We start from the raw sequence: 24,234 nt of genomic DNA on the forward strand, positions 1-24,234 counted from the left end.
CCTTCCCCTCTAAAGTTATAAATTTATCTTGGTTAGGCATGTGGTAGCTTAGATTAGCTTAAAGTGGTGATTTTCCAAACCGGGGTGGCTTATGAATGTCATGGCTGACATCACAAGGTAGCTTTTCACCTTAAATTTCATGCCTATAATGGTACTAAATAAACCCTACTAAAACCTAGTAAAAAACCCAATACTCACACAAAGTAATCAAACAACAGCTTGTATGAGTATTCTATCCTCAAATTCCATAATGACCTATTATGGTGCGGCCACCACTCACAGCCTATCGCAGTTTATAATTTTAAATTCCAGTAAGTTTGATTTTAGGTTCAGATTTTTTTTTGGCGGCTTTTAAGTTAAGCTTAATTAACTCAAGGTATTGTTAGGTGAGATGTATGGCCAAGACTTGAGTAGTTCACAACATCAATACGTAGTAATCTCAAGTATTGCTATTTATATGGCAAAGCAAAGACTGAAAAAAACTATTAAAATAACTCTGTATTTTCCGTGTGACTTTCATGGCTGATCAAACCCCAAAACTCCACATAGCCATGCTCCCATGGCCAGCCTTTGGTCACATGATTCCATTTTTAGATCTTGCCAAGAACATAGCCCAAAAGGGTCATTGGGTCTCCTACCTGGCCACCCCTAGAAACATTCAACGCCTCCCAAAACTGCCTCCATATTTAGCTGATTCAATAACTTTCGTGCAACTCCTTTTACACAACGACAACAGTCTCCCTGAAAATGCAGAGGCCACTATGGACATCCCACCCCATAATATGCTAGACCTTAAAAGGGCTTATCATGGTGTCCAGGAAGATGTAGCTCAGTTCCTCGAAAATTCTACTCCAGATTGGATTATTTACGACATATTTGCTTACTGGTTACCCCCAATTGCTGCTGATAAGGATAAAAATAGTGCTTACTCATATAAGGCATAAGCTAACGGTTTCAGATAAAACCATCAGGCATAAGCTAACAGCTACATGTAAAACGTCAGCTTCCTTTGGTAGAAGTCAACAAACGGAGTTCTGATAGAGGCACTGTAGGGAATCCGCACGGCGCACTTGAAGGCTGACGCCATCAATAAGCTAACGATAATAAGGCTGAAGGAGTGGGGATAAGCTGATGGCCCTGATACAGGTTTGCTTGCTGCCTACGATTGCATATGTAAGGAAATATCTTGCCCTCCACGTTTAGTGCCATTTAAAAGGATTCCTATAAGGAAAGGATTCCGCCAAATACGCCCAAAGAGACTCCTATAAGGAAAAGACTCCTATAAGGAAAAGACTTTTACAGTAAGAAAGAGATGTCAACCCTCTACTACTATAAAAACCCCAATACCCTCAGTAGCTAAGGTACGCATAATTTACCCCTCTCTAATACTCTAGAATTGTAAGAAGTTCTAACTTGACTTTCGGAGGGTATTTGGCCGGCACCACACCGGTGCTCTCTGTTAGGTTTTCTCTTTTTACTATGCAGGTGCTATTTAGAGTGTGCAACTATCGTGTGGCTCACTGGTGTCTTTTTCGACATCATCAGCTGCTAAGCTAGGAATCTCTAGAGGCTTCTTCAATACTAACAATGCATGGAACATGTCTTTCATTGGTTCATCAATACCGGAGATAAAGGCCAAATATGATCCACCAACTAAGCCAGAGGCCATGACTGTCCGTCCCAAGTGGGTAACCTTTCCTACCAATGCGGCATTTTTACTATTCGAGGTTAAGGATTATTTTTTTTACAAGTCCTCCAATGATTCAAATTTTACTGAGCATAATTTAGCGGTGTCAGGTTGTGAAGTGAACATTGTTCGTAGTTGCGTGAAACTTGAACCTGAGTGGTTGAAACTCCTAAAAGAGCTTCACCAAAAGCCTATTGTTCCGGTGTGCATATTGCCACCCACAATGCAAGTTCGTCGACATGACCACAAAGATGATACTTGGGATACAATTATTGAGTGGTTGGACAAACAAGAAAAAGGGTCTGTTGTTTATGTTGCACTTGGTAGTGAGGTGAGACCGAGTCAAGAAGACTTGAGTGAGTTGGCACTTGGGTTAAAACTATCTGGGTTGCCATTCTTTTGAGCTCTAAGGAAGCGAAGTATTTTGGGGGATAGTGACGCAGCTGAGCTACCAGATGGTTTTGAGGACAGAATCAAAGGTCGTGGAGTTGTTTATACCAGTTGGGTGCCTCAATTCAAGATATTGGCTCATGACTCGGTTGGAGGATTCTTAACACACAATGGTTGGGGCTCAGTCATACAGGGGCTTATTTTGCACGTCCACTTATTATGTTACCTTATTACCTTGACCATGGGTTAAATGCTAGGATGTTGGAAGAGAAGAAAGTTGGGGTAGAAGTTCCAAGAAATGAACAAGAAGGGCATTTACAAAGAATGCAATAGCTAAGGGGCTGTTTAGATTTGCTGTTTCCATAACTCATAATTCTGTTTCCATCACCTATAACTCAAAAATGGTGGAACTCATGGTTGAGAAGTCCATTTGGTTTTTGTTTCCAGTTTTTGTTTACATCACTCAATTCTCTGATTTTTGAGTGTTGAGTTATAGAAACTGAGAACACATTTAGGTGTTTTCAGTTTCCATAACTCAGTTTTCAATGACATTTTTGTAATTAAACCTACACTGAGGGTCCCACGATCAAAGTCCAGCCGCAACTTTTGACCCTTTTTTTTTCCACTAGGTTCGGTGAGTTTGGTTTCTTCTTCTTCTTTTTTTTTTTTTTTTTTTTTTTTTTTTCTCACACTAGGTGATCTTCTTCTTCTTCTTCTTCTTCTTTTCCCTTTCACGCTGGGTCTCGTCTGGTCTTCTTCATTAAGGATTTTTTTTTCCCACTAGGTTCAGGGAGTTTGGGTTATTCTTCTTCTTTTTTTTTCTTTTTCCTTTCACACTAGGTGATCTTCTTCTTCTTCTTCCTTTCACGCTGGGTCTAGTCTAGTTTGGTGTTCTTCTTTTTTTCTCTTTTTTTATTCTTTTTTTTTTCACTGGGTTTGGTGAGTTGGGTATTGGGGGTGAAGGAAAAATAAAAAAAAAAAAAAAAAAAGCCAAGTGGTATTAAGACCCAAAATGAAGAAAATGAATGATGAAAATGAGGTATGTGCCAAACGGTGGGGTGTAGTGTTGGTATTTTAAGTGATGAGTGATGATGACGAAAATTGAGAATAAGTGATGAAAAAAAAAAAAAAAAAAAAAAAAAAAAAAAAAAAACCAAATAGGCCCTAACTCATTGAAGTTAGTGATGTTAGACGATAAGGGAATGATTTATTGGAGGGGAGCAAGGAAAATGAGCCTGTTGTTTGGGGACAAGGATTTACACTATCAGTACATACGGACAAACTTATTGAGTTTCTTGAGAAAAATAGCTCGTCTTAAGTTACATTAATATTAATATGGAATTTTATATGTTTACATTGTACTTGTAATATGAATTTGCATTATAAACACACATAAAGTGACAAATATTATACATACTAGCCGCAAACCCGCGTGTTGCGCGTGATAATTATTTTTATGGTGGTTTTATTAAAAAAAAATTTACAATTTAAACTAATCTAATAATGAGTAATGTATTTTAATTATATTTTTATTTATTATAGGAACAATCATAAATGTAATATAGGAACAATCCAAAACACCAAAAAAATATAAACTAAAAAAAATTAATAAAACTTAACAATGATTAATTGAACCAATATTAGGATAAAATATTGTTTTTGATAATCTATTAAGGTTATTTTCTTTGTAGAAATTATAATTTCGGCCGCCCAAAACATATTATCAAATAAACAATTATGAGCAAAATCTAAGAATTAAATTTCTATACATGCATTGTTATAAAATAATAATAATAAAAATAAAATTGCAAAAGTTAAAAATTTGTCACCTATCCGATTATTTTCGTTTGGCTAACCTTTGCTTTTCTTTAAATAAATGGCATTATAGAGTACTTCTAATACAACTATTAAGAATATTTTGTCCACCACAAAGGATTAGAAAATAAACAAAAATTAGTAAAGTCTCATAGTTTAACATCTAAATTGAGCACTATAAAAAATCATGCTATGTAACAGAATAAATACCAAATTATCCAAATCATGCTATGTAATAGAATAATATTATATTTTTATGTGTTATATTTAATTCTTTAGAACGCAATAGGATAACATTTAACAATCAAAGAGAATAATAATAAAAAAAAAAATTTAAAAAACAAAACTAAATCACAATTTAAAAAACAAAACTAAATCGCATTAACTTAAAATAGAGTTTTAAAGAATATAAAAAATTATCAACCTAAAATAGAGATGCAAGAAAAATAAAAAAATCCACCAAAAAATTTAGAGAGAGAGGGAACCTTTTTTTTGTGTGAGGGAAAACTATGCATAGAATAGAAGAGATAGTGACAAATTTATAGTAAGAGGGTGTGAATAAGAAGAGATAAAAATAAAGGAAGATGAAAGGAAAGATGAAGAATGATATTAATGTAGAGGGTAGTGGGGAGATAAAAAGGTAAGGGAGAGAGAAAGATTGAAGAAGTAGTGGGGAGATGAAATGGTAAGACAGAGAGAAAGGTTGGAGAAGTGTAAATATTAAAAAAAAAATGTTAAAAACAATTATAAGGAAAAAAAAAAAAAAAAAAAAACCCTAAAGCTTGAAAGCCTTCAATTTTTTTTTTTTTTTTTTTTTTTTTTTTTTTTTTTTTTAGGCTGAAAAGGCTCACACAAAACCCTAAACCTGAACTGAAAAGGTTTTGGGTTGGGCTTGATAGTGGAACTAAATAAATAAGAGGTGAGCTGGATTAATTATACAGATTTATTATAGGGTGATAGTGAAAGTAAATAAATAAGTAGTGGGTTGCATTTATAGGGCTGAAAATTGTAAAAACTATTTTAAAATTGTAGGACAAATTATATTTTTAAAAAGAAAAGAAAAAAAAAGAATGACGTGGCAGCTGATGTGGCACAATATGAGAACAACAGTATTAAATTCTACGCTTCAACTTTTAGTAATAATATATAGATTTGCAAATAATAGTGTACACTTTTTGCAAATGTGTATAACATTTGCCACTTTTTATGTGTCTATAATGTAAATTTACATTGTACCATACAATGTAAAAGAAAAATTTCCCTCTTAAAATATATATAAACTTAAGACTATGAAAAATAAGAAATCTAGGAGGATAATGTTTACTTCTCCCTAGAATAAGATGATAATACTAGCGAGCCAAAAGACTCCACATGTTGATCTCAAATTTATAAATAAAAAAATTATTAAAAAAAAAAAAAAAAAACCGATAAACCAAGGAGCAGGACAGAAAATTTTATGTATTTTAATAATTATGTTTGCTTCAGATTCGTATGCAATGCATTTTAAAAATAAATTATTTACATTTAAATCATTTTACAAATTGTCAAAACTATCTTGTTTTGATAATGCAATAATTAGGGGTGGAGATTTGAACCTTTAATGTTTTTATTAAAATCACTAGAAGATGCAAATAAGATAAGATGAGCTAGCAAGCTCTTGGCTAGAATTGTGAAAACTTTCAATCTTGCAATAATTACATCCAGCGTCCCCATTTCCACTCCCAAAATGGCAGCCTCATAAATACCAAGGTTTCCTTTCACATAAGGAAACAATATTTAGCCACATAATCGTAGAGTGCAGCATCATAAACCACAAACTCTTTTTCTTATTGGACCAACCATATTCTTTGCGACATTAACTTGTAAACTTTATATAATAAAATTTCAATATCCTTGATCAAGAACAAAGATTTGATGATGCTAAATGTCAAATCATTTTCAATACTGAGACAAATGCTACAAGAATTTTAAAATTTTTTTTTTTTGGTAATGATTGAAACTGCTACTAAAACTATCAGTAAACCTCCAATTTGCTCAGTACATATTTTGTAAAGTCTAGAATGTAGAGTTAGTTGTTGGGAGCTGATGTTGATGTGTAATAGTGTATGAATCCCACAAGTTAAGTTGTTTCTTGAGTGGCCTCAAGAATGAACTAAGATTACCCGTGAGAATGTTGGGTCCAAAGAATCTAAATAAAGCATTTGGAATTTCCAAAATACAAGAAGAATATCTATGGAGTATCAAGACTAATAGCAGGGTTGGGAATGCAGGTCTCAAATCCTCTATTTGTTGGAACTCCTAAGATTGACATCAAGCTTGCCAATCAAGCTAGAGTCTTGATTGATGGTTCCTTCATAGAGTTCGAGCATCTCTCAAATGGAGGAATGCAGAAAGAAAGGGTTTGCTACAATTGTGATGAAAAATGATAGATTGGTCACAACTGCAAGGGGCCTAAACTGTTACTTCTTGAAGACTTCCACTGGAATAAGATTCATCATCTTCAGAGGGCTCATTGGTCGATATTGATTGAAATGATTTTGGGCAAATAAGTGGAGATCAGGAAATGCAACAAAAAATTTCAAGATCTCCTAGTACCATGAGAATAGCAGTCAAGGTTACTAATGGGTCACTAGTTAGTTGGTTATTCTGATTGATACAGGTAGTACGCACCAACGAAAGAAGATCATGTTAAAAGGTATTAGACCCTCCTATTCATTAATCCAGGAAGCTACTAAATTTTTTAAGCCCTCAATGAGAAAAGGCTTACTATTACAACTTATTGTTCCAGGAGGAAATGCTAAATCTCAGAACCAACCTTGTGTAGAAATTGAAGCTTTGTTGATTGAATTTGTTGTAGTTCTAGAGGGCATGAGCATAACATCATCCTCAAGGAAGGTACTCAATCAATTTGTGGAAGACCATACAAGTACCCTTATAGAGCCTTAGATCATGCTACTGTCAAAGATAAATTTCCCATTCCTGTAATAGATGGGTTGTTAGATGAGTTAGTAGGATTTTCTCAAAACTTGATTTGAGGTTTGGGTACCTTCAGATTAGGATGGGGCTGAAGATGTACCTAAAGTCATTATGAATTCTTAATCATGCCTTTTGGGCTTACCAATGCCCCTTCTACCCTCCAGTTTTAATGAATGATGTCTTTAGACCACACTTAAGAACCAGCTCTAGGCCAAGACGAGTAAGTGTGCTTTTGGCTGCAATGAAGTAGAATACTTGGGACCCATTCAAAATTGATTCCAAAAAGACATCAACAATGCAAGAGTGGCCCGAATTAGCTTCTCTTTAAGAGATTTCTTGGATCTAATAGGTTATTATATGATGGTTATAAGGCATTATGCTTAGATTGTTGTCCCTCTTGCTATTCTTCTCAAGAAGTTCTTGTGGTTTGTATAAGATGAATATGATTTTCAGCAAATTAAGCAAGATGTTGCCAACCCTCCTGTTTGGGCATTACCATATTTTTCCGAACTTTTCAACATTGAATGTGGTGCTTTAGGAGTGGGCCTTGGAGGCTTGGAGCACTTGTAACGCAAAACCAACAACCAGTTCTTTCCATGGTCAGGCCTTAAAGGGTAGGAGCCCGCACCTCTCCACTTATGAGACAGAGGTTTTGGCTTTAGCCACAGCTATTAAGAAATGGGGACCCTACTTAGTTGGCAAACCATTTATTATTAATATTGACTAGCAAAGCCTCAAGTTTTTGTTAGAGCAAAAATTTGGCACTCATGCTCTACAAAATTCGCTTACTAAGCTACTGGGTTATGTTTTTGTGGTGGAGTATAAGAATGGAGGGAAAACAAGGTGGCTGATACCTTATCAGTGCAAGTGATTCATCTAGATGATGATCTTAAGCTTGGGAGCTAACAATCAAGCTACTCATAACAAGTCGAGTTTTCACACGATGTGCGGTACATTTATTATTAGTTTAGTGTTTTATTTTATAGATAAAATTGAAAAAAAATAAAAGTGTGATTTGATCATACTATATGTTTTAAAAATTTTTAAAATTACATGATATAGTGATTGATATATAAGTAATTTTCATGCCTACTCAAGAATGCAAATATCATTAATTTTGATAAAATAAAAATGCAAATATTCTTCAAACATTTTTTTTATGGGAATTTTTTTTTTCTTCTTGAGAATTTAGTAAAACCAAATCAATATATGTGTACAGATAATCCTTTGCATCATTGTTATTCACAATTAACTCATTGTAAAGGTTACTCTCCAGTTTAATCATTTATGAAGTTATCATAAGATTTTTATGATATAATGTTTACGTTTAATTGATTCATAGATCTATTTAGAATTTTCATAATCTCATGTTTTTGTTCTTAATTAGATTATGATAGTTAAATTAGTTGTTTATATTGCCTTATGTTTTTAGGAAACCATTGAAGCTAATACAAATTTTACTCTAAAAATATTTACAAATTGATGTGTTAATGAATTTGATTGGTGAAATTTAATAATGTAATAAATTAATGTTTTGAATTTTGTTCTCTATGATTGTTGGCACATCATTTTAGATGTTGAACTATCCTGTGCATTGCATTAAGGGTGGTATTACCCAATATTATGACTTATTCAATTTTATATGAAAGATAGTATTTAAACAAAACTCATTATACATGAAAAAAAGTACTCACCTTTTCTAAACAAACACACACTCATATTTAATTTGAATTTCATAAATTTCATTTTGGTCCAAGAGACTGGCTCCCAAGTAAAGATTCCTGGTTTTACCCTTGCTCCCAACTATCAAATTATTAAAAAATAAAATAAATTTAGGTAGTCTATGGAAACTTCTATTTGAATAGTACAAGGTGAAGTATGGAAAGACTACTGGCATTTTCTAACATTTGATAATTTTGACAATTAGTTTTTCAAAATCAAAAGAGTGATGTGGGTTGGGTCTCAATCTTGCAATTTTGTGCATTTTAGTCTTATTTTAAAATTCAATATGGCTCATACCAAAAAAAAAAAAAAAAATTCAATATGGCCTATCTGAAAGAAAATAGCTTTGATATATAAATTAGTTCTAGGCTCTTCAAGAAACTTTGATTAAAAGAAAAAACTTGTTAGGCTATAATTTTCGAACAGCTGTTCAGTTTGCTCTAGAAAATATTGAAGAGATGGCCATTCAGTCTGCGAAGATAGGTTTCTTAAGAGAGACAAAATGTGGTGACACAAAATGGCCGTCAAGCTTGTAGATCTTCACCATTCACACTTTCGGCATTTTGAAAAAGAATGTTGCCGTCGTGATCCTTATATTATATTGTCATTAAAATATAGCCTTATTGGTTTGTATGTTTTTCTTCCATTGATTATTGGAGAAGATTATGCGATTAGAATATCTCAATATTATTTTTTTTGATAATTAATCAAAAAATTAATTGTTAGAAGAAATTGTGAGATTGAAACAATCAATTCAAAATTTTGATTGATTTCTAGAAAAATACCTATTATAGAAATGAATTCCATTGTAATTGAAAAGTGTTGAGAAATGAATAGAATCTAAAGAAGAGAAGAATGGTGGAAAGCTAGTGAGTCCAAGAACTAAAGATGAGAATCTAGCATTTACTTAGGCCACGCCTATATATACAGGAGATTAAGGAATTAGGTCAAGCTAACAAAAGCAATGCTACATAAAACTATTTTTCATAAAATAATTTCACTATTGCAGAATTGTCAAGTTATTATTGATTCTCTTATATATAGATCCATCATTAACATAATTTTATTTTCTATCATTTATAACTATTTATTTTAATGGTTAAGAAAATTTTATGAAAAATAATTATTCCTCTAGACTTTTTGAGCTAACAAAATTCTAATTTTTTTTTTTTTCTTCTTTTGAGAATCAACAAACTACTAGCTATTGATCTAACCTCTTGACAACTAACTGATTTAGCTAACAAAACTTATAACAACTATTAATCACATGTTAATAATTAATTGACATCTGCAAATACAAGCCAAAGCCAAATGCTACTAAAACACTGCATAATACACAACAGTGCGAACTTCGCTTATTCTACATACCTCCACAAACAAACCGTGTGTTTGGAAAAATTTTTTTTTTTTTTCTGCCCTCTGTTCAATTTTTAGTCTTAAATAAATTGTTAAGAATATGTTATGATGATTTCTTATGCAGGTTGGTTGAATGGGAGGAGTGCAACCTAAGTTAGGTCTTGGACCAAGAATGGAAGGTAGTGGACTATGTAACATAGAATTAGGCATGGCAAACCTGGGTCAAGAATTGAAGAAAGGGAACAAGAATGGAAGAACAAAATAGTGCTAGTACAATGTGAAGCCGAGTCATCTCCATGTACAACGTAATCCAATCTCATGGGCAAATCGAATAGCTTGGACAGCTGCTTCAAGTTCTACATCAAATCCTTTCATTACGTACTGGCCTTCCCTTTCTACTCAATGCAGCTATGACTATTCCCTGGCTCATTTTGAGTTGAAGGTTGCTTGATAATCCTGTAGAATTTCGATAGCCTCACATGCAATCCTCCAAGACAATATCAAGAAATTCTCCATGGTCTTATCGTCTCCCTCCTCCAATACCCGCAAATATATATAATCTCATAAAGTATGGGGATTCATGTGCACCCCCACTAAGCATAGCCTTGCTGCAACATCAAAAATTTTGTGCCTCCTCACAACTCCGCAATACATGCAACCTGTCTTCTTCATTTAATTGACTTCGCGGATACCATGGCTGAGGTAATATCTTCATCAAGTTGGCACGTGGGGAGGATGTTGTGACATGCTCTCCATACAAACAACTTAATTTATTCGGTTTCTTTGCGTTCCAAATTGAAATCCAAACCTTTCCCATTAGATTTCCATTAGAAATTTAGCCTCCATCCAATTACCTTGTAGCTAGAGTCACCCAATAAGCACTTCTCACACTAAACAGGCCATTAGTTGTGCCAGTGTGCCACCCCAAAATAATTTATCTTAAGTAATAACGGAGGCAAGCAATCTTATAAACTGTGTTAGGTCCACAGGTTAAGTGTTGACAAACCATGATAAATTGTAAGTTTTGTTTGAGTTAAAAGGTTTATTTTAAAGTCCAAGACAAATACCCTAGTTCAGCTATAGGAAAGAAGAGTTTCTAAATATTTGACACATACTTGACACCTATCAACAAATAGCTGACACATCCTTGATCGATCGAGATCAAGATAAGTTGTCGATCAATTGAGAAACGTTGTAGATAGATTAAGAATCCTATAACCTAATTCTAAAAAGGACCATTAAGTCATTTTTTAATCTCTAATTCATGCCCTACTTGCTAGACATTGTAAGGACACAATATAGCTAGAGTCAACCAAAATGAGAGAGAGAGAACTTTGTCGCATAAAAGAGATCTCTGCTATCTCTCTATTTCACCATCATACCAAAGTTCAAGAACAAGAAGTAGATCTAAAGACGGTATTCCTAAAGATTAATGATCAAGACTAAAGCCATGGTGTTATCCCAATGCTGTTGTTGTAGAGTAAAGCTTTAAGAGGGTCGGTCAGAGGTCCTGGGTGTACTATGGGTGTGTCATCCGTGAAGAAATTCAAATGGTTGAAGAATTCAGATGTTGTGGGTATTAAAAAGTTTTTATTGCAATTTTTTTACGAGTCGTGCATAGAGTTTAGGAAATGGTTTTTCTTGTTAGGGTCAAATGTATTATGTGTTGGCAAATTTGTATTCAAACTAATTTTCATTTAATTGTGTTGTAATTTTTACTATCTAGATAGTGGTTAAGATCTACATTGAAGACAAGAAGAATCAGCTCACAATATTTCTTGGAATGAAGAGGTTATGTTGCCTTAAGTGCAAGCTCGATTGCATCTCGACCGATTGAGCTTCATTAAAACTTGAATCTTGGCTCGACTCCACTCGACTAGTCGATCTTTAAGAAAACTGAAATATCATTTTATAACCCTTGATGACTGAGAGGCCCAAGGATCCATGCACTAGGGTTCGAGGATGTATCAACATTAGGTCATCATAAGCATAGAGGGAACACTATGTGAAAAGGAGAACTTATTGCAAGATTTGTGAGCCAAGAGTTTGTACAAAGATAAGTCTCTAGCACCATATTGAGGGTCAAGAAGTTGTTCCAAGAGAAACTACTACAAATCAACCAACATCTATCAATTGCTATCGTAATATTAGGCATAGATTAGGTATCCATGCACTGAAGAGATTCACGAAGTAGAAGAGTCAAACTTCCAACTAGGTAGGAGTTATGTATGGTCACATGAGTAAGGGCATGCTTGGTAGACTGTAATAGATGCTGTAATGTAATAGTTATTCCTATTGTATAGTTATTCTTTAGTTTGGTTATGTTTTTATTATCAGAAATTATTATTATTTATGAATAGCTATTTTTCAAAATGAGGAATAATTATTCCTCTTTAAAATGTTGTATTAGCTATTCCTTAGTAAGTGCAATAATTTCAAAACTTAATATATTTCTAAATAAATAAACTTTCCATATACATCTAACAATTATAAAAATAAAAAATCATAAAAAATAACGCATATCTCTCTTAAATTTTAAAATAACAATTTTTAAGGAAATATAATTTTTTTGAGTAAGAAATTTCCTAAAATAAATGTTAAATTTTATTATAATGTTATAACTCACAACTAAACTAATGAATAAGTTTAGTTATTACATTAAAACACATTTTATTTCTAGTAATAAATATTACAATTCTTGTCGTAATTTTCATTCAGTGTACTAAACGTACTCTAAGTTTTTATTGTATATAGCAATACTAGGATTAAGTTATATTCTTGTATTGTAAAAATTTCATTCTAAATAGTGAATTCTTCAATTGGTGGTTAACTACAAACCACCCATTGAATTTTTCCAGTTTGGGTTTTCCCATCGTAACCATATATTATATTCAAATTTATTTTCTTTGCACTTTAGATTTTGCAATATGGTTGTACCCATCACTTGAAAATCAGACTTTGCATAATTTAATAAATTAATTAGTTTGGGTAATTGATTAAAATTAACTGACGTCTAAATTTCCCTTAATTTCTTAGTCTATAAAAATTCTCTTATTATAGCATATTTCCTTATTGGGGAAGGTTTTCCTCTTGAGTTATTTTTTCCTTAAAATATAAATATATATACATATATATATATCTATATCATTATCCTCTCTGTGATTGATTTTGTGCAAGTGGTGACAAATTAATTTATATGCCTTTTATGCTTTAATAACTATTTACCCTTGAATTGGATGTTGGCATAATTGGAGTAAGTAAAATAATTTGGTTAATTCACTTGTAATTCAATAATTGGGGTCTAAATAACCCAAAAAGTTGCATCTCGATCCTCATACCACAAGCTGTCCAACCTTTACTTAATCCACCTTCTGTTTTCACTGTCAATAAGGAAGCTAACTCGCATGTCTTGCATCCCCAATTGCCTATGTGTCAATGTGTCATTACCAGTGCCGGCTGAACAGTGGAGCAAGAAATACGGTCGCCTAAGACCCCAAGTAAAAAAAAGCCCCCAAATTTTAACCAATAAGGTTATTTATAATAAATAAATAAAATAATATTTTTTTACCATATGAAAAACAAATAAAAAATAGAGAAAAATACAATGTCCACAATATTTTTTACAACACTTTTACAATTATGCTAAGTAGTAGGTTGTTACAACCTGTTATTGATGGCAAAAAAATAATTATAGTGATATTTTCAAAAAAAAAAAAAAAAAAAAAAAAGCAATTTAAAACCTAGGATTTGTTGTAAAAAAATATTATGAATGTTGTATTTCTAAAAAAAAAAATAAGAATAGTAATAAGAGTTTAATTAGCAAACTTTTACTAATTCTTATCTAAGTCCACCACTAACACCATTTTTTTTACTTACTATTATCAATCTATCATATCAACAAGTATGAAATATTTTGTCAAATTTTTTTTGTTTATAAAATTTCTAAAAAAAGAAAAACGTAGTATTTGTTAATTAATAGTAATTTTGCATATAATCAATTTTTGCCTTAGGCTCACAAATTCATTACGCCGCCCCTGGTCATTACCTATAGTACGTACATGGTGTGGTGAGCCATTCATCACCTCATACTTTTATACTCTCCCCCTACCCACCCCGTTAATGACTCCCTTTCTCTAACACACTCCTAGCCCCCAAAATGCTTCTCTAAGTGTACGATGCATTCGGCTTACATTTTGCTCCATAAAAGAACATTGTGGGTCAAATATATTAGGCTTTAAGAACGGCTTGGGCCAAAGAGTCTTGCTCATGAATAAGCCTCAACCCGTGTTTTGCAAGCAAAGCCATATTAAAAACTTTTAAATCCCAAATCTTATTCTTCATTATTTTTGCAAAGCTTTTCCCGTCTCACCCAACTTTTTTTTTCTGCCCCATCAAAACCGGATCATCATTAACCCCAACTCTTTAGAAAGAATAGTTGGAAGATTAAAGATACTCATTGACTCATTGTATGAGTTGGAATTTGATTGAGTCACAACCTTGATGAACTAATTGCATAGATTGCACGCTATCAAGTCAACAAAAATGAATTGACTCAAAAAAAACTCACTTTCCAATTGCCAGCTCAAAATTTTCATACATAATTGTGAGTTCTAGAGAAAATACTTGCCTAGACTGCTTTTGCAGATGGATTGTTGTACACTATTACATTATCAGATTTTAATATCACTGCATTTAATTGATTCGGGATTCAAAGTAAGCAAGTCAATAAAGACTTAAAATGGTACCGGGCAAAAGTTTCTGAGAAATTATGGTTTGATTAGTCAATAAATATTTATTCAACACCAGGAGCAGAGACGCAGGAAATTTATAAAAGTACTTGCTGGCCGAGGACGCCGATAATGGGTGTATCTTTAGTGATCTGGCATACATTGGTCAAGGATTCTATACGGAAGTTGCCGTTTTCAATGTTCATCAGCTATGGTAAAATAACGAGGCCAGCCTTAGACCTAGGCAACTTGGGCTTAGGGCCCACAAGAGAAAGGCCCTCAAATGTGGGGAATAAGAGATTTGTTATTATTGTTATTATTATTATTTTGAGAAGATTATCATTATTATTTTAAATGTGAGTTGTATTTTTTTTTTTCTCCCATAAGAATGTTCAAAAACTTAAGCGATGCATTAAGTATTGTAACTCAATTGGTACATTTTTTTTTTCCAACAAAAACATCTAGAATTCCTCCAAAAAAAAAAAAAATCTAGAGGTTAAATTCTTCTATCTCCAATTATCAATGTATCAAAATAAAAATAAAAATTGAGTGGTGGTAGAATTGCTACAAATTCTATTACATATAAGTTTTACAAATTGATGTGTCACCAACTATGATAAATAATTTAAATACTCATTTATTATTTTATTTAAGTACCACTAATTAATCACATTAATTATCACATAAGTTTGTAATTTTTTTTGTTATAAAATTTGTAATATTTTTAAAATTTTACAATATTTTGTGGCTATTGTTAACAGAAAAGGGAGTTTATATTTAAAAGTAAAAAGAGCTGTAAATAGAATATATATTTGGACCTTAATTGTCAGGACTATCTACTGACTCGGAATTCCCCTCGAAATTCCATGGAGTAGGCATTAATTTTCCGTCACAAAGCAAGATCTAGTTGTTCTGTCACTTCCTCAACGAAATTTTTTGTAGTAGTCGTGGCTACTTAATTACTACAAGATACTGCATATAAACATTTATCTTTGTTTTTTGGTAAAAAAAATTTAAGTGAGAAGAGGCTACCTAATACCAAGGTTAGGGCAAGTCGCGGGTTTCAGAGAGGACTTATATTGGATTTATAGATTGCCCACCAAAAATAATTGCTGGCAACAAAACTCAAATCTATGCCTTTTGGGGGAAACGTTTGAGCCTTACCAATTGAACCAACCCCGTTAATGCATGAAAACATTTATCACTGCATATGTTTAATTATTATATTTTAATGAAAATGTTTAATTATTGTATTATATTTCACTTGAATCGATCAAAATATTGTGGTCTATGGCCCATCAAAATAAATAAATAAAAATTTGTGTTCTATGGAGAAGTTATGAGCAATGACTTTAATTTACACGGAACCAGAAATGTCGTACGATACAATTCAATGCTATACGTTTCCATGTTCTTTATTCTACCAAAATAATTGGTCAATCTTTTTTTTTTAAGAAGAATAGTTGGTCAAAGTTGTAGCATATTAAATTGGTTAAAACGTACGTGCAGAATGCGGACAAGTCGTGCGGAACTGGCTAGAATATAAAACTGGGTCAAATTTGTGTTTCATTTCTTTTGTTTTAAGAAATCATAGAACATTCATAAAAGAAAAAATCATGGAACAAATCTTAAGGGACCAGAATATTTGAAACTTTTACCCATCAACTTTGGCCTCGTGTTTGAATGGCATCCATACTGCTTAACAAATCACATGGGAGCCTACTGGTTCCAATCTTAAATTGCATTTATAGTTTGGTATTTTAGTACAAAAAACTCATTACTAAGAATAGAAGAATCGGCCCATGTGTTGTTCAACAATGATCATTCTTATTTAATTGTCGGTGTTTTTTTCTTCTTCTCTTTTATTTTTTATTTTTTATTTTTATAATTTGATAGTTATAGGAAAAAGATGATTTAAACTTAGATGCTTTTATTAAAAACATCAAAATGTATCAATAAGTTGAACTACAAATCTCTTAAAATTTAATTGTACATAGTCACCATATGCCATATGGAAACAAATAAATTTTTTTGATATTTGATATGTCAATATGCGTTGATTCAAAAAATGGATCATGAGAGAGTTTCAGTTAACTAAATTGGTAAAGTTTTTAATGATTGAATAAGAGATTTGAATTTAATCTTCACCTATACCAAAAATCGACTAATATCTTGCTCTGATAATAAAAAAACTATCATCATAAACGAACGCCTAAGTTAAAATTCTAAAATGAAAAATAAAATAAAAAAATAAAAAAGAAGAAGAATGGATCGTGATGGTCCATTTCCGGTACGAAATTTTCAGAAATTTACAAGCACAATGTCAAACTTGTCAAGCAAGCCTATTCTAATTTGATGCATTATTGAGGCATAGCACTTGGAAGGGTGAGGCAAGGTTTGGGATTTATTTATTATAAACATGGTGGCAGAGTTTTCAAATTTCGCCCGTTCAGTCTTGAATCCTAACTTTTAATTTACCAGTAAAACGGGTTAAGAATTAAAAAATCTTCTTTTTTGGTTGAGAATTAAAATGTTCCTACTCCTACCTTGATACCTTCATCTAGAACCATAATGCTCTTGATCGAGCCCATCCACATAGTTTCTTCATTTTCTAATAATTCATTGACATCTTTCTCAAATACTTTTTACTTTCACAAGACTTTTGAACCTGCCCTCCAACCTATCTGTTGTGACATGTTTTTGTTTTGTTTTAATATACAATCTTTCTTCTTTTTTTAAGATTAATAATTCTATAATCATTATTCATACTTATCTATTTAGGATCTGCTTATTTTGTTAAAATTTAAAATTTTTTGCTAAAAGTATTGTAGATAAAGGTAAAAATTAGCTGAAATAGTAGAGCGAAACCCATAAATAGTATCAAAAAGTACAGCGAAACCCATAAATAGTAGCAAAAAGTAACGTAAGGCCTTGAATAGTAGTAAAAATAAGCTAAATAATAAAATAAGTTAACTTTTTAATTTGAAGCCAAACGTACACTTATTACATTCAATATCCGTTTAGATACAAATGAAAACCCAATGTTTTGCGTTTCACCTTTTTTTTTTTTTTTTTTTTTGAGAAGAGCGCCACAAGTGGGATTATACACTGTTCAATGGGTCCCGTGCACTGTTCACGGCATCCACAAATATCTTTTTTCAACAAAACTTTTATTAAAAATTGGTCTCACGATACTATTCACATATTTAAAAATTATTTTATTACAATGTTTTCAATTTTCAATAAAATAAGCGATAGTCAAACACACTCTCAATAAAGGTTTGCATCCCTTCTAGAGTTTGTTCTTTTTTTTCTCTTTCTTTTATTAAAAAATGTTAACTGAAAGTTGAAATAGATGGATCCTTCTATCCTTACTTTGGTAGATCACACAAGACAAAGAGATTCGGTTTGGTTTTTTTTTATTTTTTAAGTAGGACCTTTTTTTATCCAGCTTAAATTGCTTAATGTTCAAGGACTCTGAGTGAATCAAAGTCCTCAAAATAGTCACCACACTTGCGCCAAGCCCACGTGGTGGCCCTTTTTCACCCTTGACATAGAGACCCAAGTTTGGGGTTGACTCACCTACCATGGTTCTTAGTCATCTTTCTAATTTCAAAAAAACCTGCTCTATGACAATGGTACCTACCTTTTAATTTTGGAGGTATAATTTAGAATCTGAGATTTTTTTTGGGTATGTAAAATGAAAGTTACATTAAAGTAAAGAAAAATTATAAGTTTATATTATACGTAAATCTTACATTGATTGAATATAAATAAACAAATAAAAATATCTTAAAACAAATTAAGAAATATAAAGTTTAGGGTATGAAACACTCTTAAGTACTAAGAGAATTGATATAAAATATAAGGAGGAGGACCGTTATATAATACAAAATAATTTCTAGTAGGGTTTCCTTCATTGGTCAAAAGATTCGCACAATAGTTGCCTTGAAATGGACGTCGCTGATGTGAACTTCCTCAAAAATGGGAGGGACCTGCAACCACAAATTAATGATGGCCCTACAACAGTGAGAGGTAACAATCGAGATAATATGAGTACTAATAATGCTAACAACAAATTGTGCAACAGTTTCCATGAAGTGAGGGCAAGGCCATCTCATAGGTGCCATATTCGGCTGCCATGCAGTGGATAAGACCAATGCTTATGGAGAAGCCATCAATCCAAGCTCCTTTGATAAGGCCTCTGGCACTAGCCCTGCCTAGGTTGCCTTGGGCAAATCCATTAGTATTGAGCTTGAAGAAATTCCCATGGGGGGGGAGGGGGATTTCCAACCATGAGGAGATTGAGTTGTTTTGTCACTTTTTCTGCGTAGGGTAAGGAGAAGAAATATCCAATTGCAAATGAAGTGATTTTTTTGAGAATGTATCCCTGATAGCAGTGACGGTTTTAGGAATTTTTTTTAAAGTAGTCATTAAGAAACTTAAATTATACGATATTTAATAAAAAAGATAGTTATATCTCATTATTAATTCTGCAAGCTATATCTCTTTCAAAATTTTAGTAAAATGAAATTTTTCTTGAAATTTTCCTTTTGTTTGTAAAGATATTGTTAAAAGGATCAAAATTTGACTACAAACTTTATTATAGCCGAAGACTACTACTTTCACTAAACAAATTAACACATGACTACATATTTTGAAAATTTAACCGTTGAATTGTATGTTTTTTGTATTCTTAAAACACATGTCAAGTATCATGTCAATTAGATATTATTTACTATTTGATCCATTAACTTATTTTTTGCGTATAATTTTATACTACAAAAACTCAAAAATTAAACATTTGATTGATGACATAAACTATTTATCTTTAATCTTTTTGAAGTATTGCAAGCGTGGAGGATATAAGAAAAAAAAATGTAATCTAATTGTGGAATTGTTAAAATTCGTATCTAATAAAAAAATATTAAGTGGAGTTGTAGCCTTAATCTACAACCAAGTTTGTTGCTAAATTTTGTCCAAAGTTTAATTATATTGGACCTAAAAAAATTTAGGGTGGTCACACTTTTTTTTTAAGGTAAAAAAATCATAAAATTTTTAAATTTTATATATAATAATAATGACTTTTTTTTTTTCCAAGCCAGGGTGGTCCTGTGACCACCCTGACTCTAACTTGGAGCCGCCAGTGCCTGATGGTAAGGGGAAGAAGAAATATCAATTTCAAGCTCTCTTGTGTTTTTTCTTGCATATCTTCCAAACCTTGGTGGTATTTGTGTTCACTGATTTCGGACATCATCAAGTGTTACAGCCTACAGTTGCTTCAAAATGAATGAAAAAAAAATTAAAAAAATAAATAATAATAATAATAATAAAATTATATACTCTTTACATTAGTGCCGATGCTTTGGCTCGAAGACTTCCAGCTCTTGAAAAGGATATTGTTTTTTTTTAGTCCGCCCTTGTGGACTTATGTATACTTTTATTTGATCACAATTTTGGTTTGTAATTTTGTATTATAAGAGTTCTTGTCCTCTGAATTGTGTAAGTGTTGGTTCTATTTGTTAATGAAATTCATATAAATATATATATATATATATATATATATATATATATATTCACCCTTTCTTTAGTACAAACTATATATACTTTTTAGATAATTAATTAACAAACTAAATAAACAAATAACAATATACTCATTCAAACCCAAGTGAACTTCCTATTAAAAAATAAACAAAAACCCAAGTGAACTAATTCAATTTGATAACGACACTTTAAGGTTATATCTTTTCTTTTCTTTTCTTTTTCTTTTTTTGATTTCGCAAATTGCATGTATGTGAACTAACTCAATTTGATAACGATACTTTAAGGCCTTATCTTTTCTTTTCTTTTCTTTTTCTTTTTCTGATTTCACGAATTGTATGTTTGTCTTTTCAGAGAGAAACAAAGAGAGACAGAGAGACGGAGATGATACCCCCACAGCAAGAGTTTGGTTATAAAGTGAAAAGGAAAGTATCTATATTGTAACCTGATCACAACTTAATATTGGCCTAATTTTATTGCCAGGAAAAGTTTCATGTAGAATAATATGATTTACATGGTCATATATATATATATATATATATATATATATATAGTTTATTGTTAATTTGTTGCCACTACCATCGTCAATACAGGCTCCTAGCCGGGATCTAGATGACACGTAAAGACTGTAATGGATTAAGCCTGCGTTTGGATCCGGATGAAATGGTATTTTGCTTTGCTTTTTGCGTTTTATTCCTTTTCTTTTCTTTTTTTTTTTTTTTTTTTTTTTTTTTTTTTAGTAGCCGTGTTTTTTGACTTTCTATTCATGTACAGTATACTGTACTACTCAGCAACTTTTCGGCAATTTTTTATTAAAAATGGGTGTCATGATATACTCATATATTTAAAAATTATTTTATTATAGTATTTTTAGTTTTTAATTTTCAACTGTATCCAAACAGACCTTAACAACAAGAATTCTAATCCAATAAAATATATTTTTTAAAATAAAAAAAATAATTCTTATCACATCTTTTTCTTTGTTTTGGCTCCTTAGCACATGAAACATATTCTTAAACCATTAATTTCATTGGATTCGAGTTAACTTAACTAGTAATCTCTTACTATCGAGTAAGAGATTTGAGATCAATCCTGCCTACCCTAAAACTTAATTGGTATTTTGACATAACTTGTTAGTAAAAAATAATTATTATGGAGTAAACATAATAAGTTTAATTCTATTCTACTTCTACCTATATAAAATTTATAATAAATAAAAAAATAATACAAAAATTGGCTTCAAGTTTTCAGGCCGTATATGATCGACATATACAAGCAAAGACAAATTCGAAAATTCAATATAGACCTCCAAATTTTTGGCAGTATATATTATGTATTTCAGTATAAATGATATATTTTGTACATTGAACTCTGAAAAAATGAGTAGGACGTCCACAAACAAGACAAATTTGGTTGCCGCATGAATCAAAAGGGCCTTTTTAGATCCTTAAAATCCATTGAATCAATACACTCCAACCTATCCCTATGAAGATTCAACCATTTCAACAGCTCCGTAGCTTTCTCCTTTGTTTTATCCGCACAGCCAACCTGTATGAGCAGCAAGAGCTTCTGAAACGCACCTACTTGAAGTGCTTCAATAAGAACACCTCCTCCTTCTTCCTTCTGTTCATTCTTGCACAGCTTCCAAATGATGGAGACCGAGAACTCGGTTGCCAAATCCGATACCCGTAATAACTTCTTAACTAAAACCGGCATGCTCAAAGCATTGTTGAAGACCTTATCTCTCCCTATGTCACTACTGCATAGCCCATCAAGAACACCCAATGCCTCCTCGCAGATGCGTCTTTCGGCATCTACTAGTATTTCTAAGAGCAAAGAGACCAAGCCCATGTCAACAAATCTTTCTATAATGGTCTCATTTGGAAATGAGGAATTAACCATATGATATATGACCATCAATGAAGCTTTTGTGGCCGTAGGGCAAATGGGCTCTTTAATTAGCTTCACCAATGCTTCTAAAGCTCCTTCTATCTCTGCTAACGCATCTATTACGCGCTCATTCGATGAAATAGCCTCTTTTAAGACCAAAGCCGCACTTCTTCTTGCTGACAAATCTCCATCTTTCAAAAACCATACCATGCAATGCAAAGAAGCAGCTGATCCAAGATAACACTTGGCCTCTTCATCAATTGGTGAAAGCAAGGTTAAAGCCGATAGGATTTCCTCCAATACCGCAACATTTTTATCGAAAGACGGCGCTATTGAAAATGTTTCAAACGCAGCTGAGATAACACTACCTGCCTTACTGCCCATAATGCACCGTTTGTCACGCTCACTTTCCTTCACCAAGGCTTTGATCTTCGCCACCAATTCTCGGCACCAAACTTGATCTTCACGTTTACTTGCCATAGTAATCTTCGAAAGAATTTCCGAAACCTCCGTTGAGCTAACCGGAATCCGAGGTGTGGGAATTCTCTCAATGCCATAGGATTTATTGTCAACGCACCAATCTTGTATCATCTTCCTTATGGTATGATTTGGAATAGGCTCAAGACTCCTGAACACTTGGTTTGTAACGGGACAGGTATGGTTCCCGGCCTCTATCCACTTCTCGATGCTATCACGATCATACGTAATCCCTGTCGACAACGTGACCGGGTCTTTCATGAAGTCTAGAGAAATGGGGCATCGAAAATGGTTTGGTATGGTAATAAGCTCCATGTCTCCATTCTCGCCTTGTTGTTGCTCCTTAGCGGCACGGCGCCCAGCTCTTCTTTTTCTCCATGTAGAAATCATTGGTACTAGTTCGAGTTTGGAATTGGAAGAATCAAAATTGAACAAAGAAGGTATATTCTTAATATGAGTTTTGTCTCAAAATGATGTGTGTTTTCATGAATTGAATGAGAATCGGCTGGTTTGGATGTATATATAGACGTGTATAAGTCATATAAAGTTACAGCGTAAGCAAGCGGTCCAAGTTTCAAAACTTAGGAAAAAAAAATTTAATAAAAAATTTGAACAGAACAAAAAAGTGGGTATGAGAAGAGAGAAAGGGAGGTGAGGCTGATGGGTTTTGAATATTCAACCGTTTGAACTTGAAACGGTAAAATGGAACACAGCGTGGGGTTTAGAATTGATCAAAAAATTCAAAAAGTTTGACACCAAAAAAATTAAAGAAGGCTGGTCAGCGAGTCGGTGGACTGACTGACTTGGCCAGCCTTAACACGTGAGATAGATGGGCAAAGGCTCCTATTTTTCTTGTTTTTATGTTTTGTCCTAATAAGCATAACACAAAGCCATTGTTTTTTTTGCATTCACATTATGGTTGGACCCGAAACGCCGAACGCGTACTTGACGCGCACCCCTAGCGTTTTCGGCATGAATGGGCTCAAAGCAAACGTTGATTGTTTCGTTTAATTAGTGTGCCAAACTGTCCAACGCGTGCTGGACTGGGTAATGGGTATTATAGTTTTGGTCTGATGACTCATATGAGTTGGGAATTTTTGGGACTTGGCATGCATGCACCAACATCTACGTATTACTTACACGGAAACATCTTTCATCCGTGTGGACAAGGTCGTAAACGTATATATATGGTGTGTGAAATTCTGTTTCCCCATGTTGCTATTTCGATAGGAACAAGAAATTATCAACTTTAAACAGTTGCAATATGGAACAGTCATGACAAATTATCAGTTAAAAAGTGCAAACTATATCCCCAAAAAATTAAAAGGTTTTGAATTTTATATCTTAAAATTTCAAATTTTGAATTTTACTTTCTGAATTTTAATTCCGTAAGCTTCAATAGATCCTTTGTTCATATTTTTTTGTTAAATGCCACATAAGCTTGTCATGCATGTTTAGTTCATCAAATAAAATAACATCACGTCGTTATGCCACATGAACAAAGTAAACACGCATCGCAAACTTATGTAGCACTTAACAGAAAATACGGACAGAAGGGCTGTTGTGCTTATACAAACAGAATAAAATCCCTAAAATTTAGGGGTGTAGTTTGCACTTTAACCCAAATTATAAGACGATTTATGTGTATTATTA

The 24,234-nt window shown here is 32.7% G+C and overlaps 1 protein-coding gene and 1 pseudogene across 1 annotated transcript; one reads left to right on the forward strand and one right to left on the reverse strand.

Annotated features, from left to right (window-relative positions):
• Positions 1-518: 518 nt before the first annotated feature.
• Positions 519-3,405, forward strand: LOC115980860 (annotated as a pseudogene).
• Positions 3,406-21,439: 18,034 nt separating this feature from the next.
• On the reverse strand, positions 21,440-23,058 carry LOC115981718 (U-box domain-containing protein 21-like). Its single transcript, XM_031104044.1, has one exon. It carries the CDS (start codon positions 22,969-22,971, stop codon positions 21,640-21,642), a length of 1,332 nt encoding a protein of 443 aa, XP_030959904.1. The 5' UTR covers positions 22,972-23,058; the 3' UTR covers positions 21,440-21,639.
• Between the last annotated feature and the right edge of the window lie 1,176 nt (positions 23,059-24,234).

The sequence above is a fragment of the Quercus lobata genome, chromosome 3 (assembly GCF_001633185.2).
Source record: "Quercus lobata isolate SW786 chromosome 3, ValleyOak3.0 Primary Assembly, whole genome shotgun sequence".
Classification (NCBI taxonomy): domain Eukaryota; kingdom Viridiplantae; phylum Streptophyta; class Magnoliopsida; order Fagales; family Fagaceae; genus Quercus; species Quercus lobata.

Coding starts and splice junctions, on each gene's coding strand:
- LOC115981718 (XM_031104044.1), bottom strand. CDS start 22,971: ATGATTTCTACATGGAGAAAAAGAAGAGCTGGGCGCCGTGCCGCTAAG.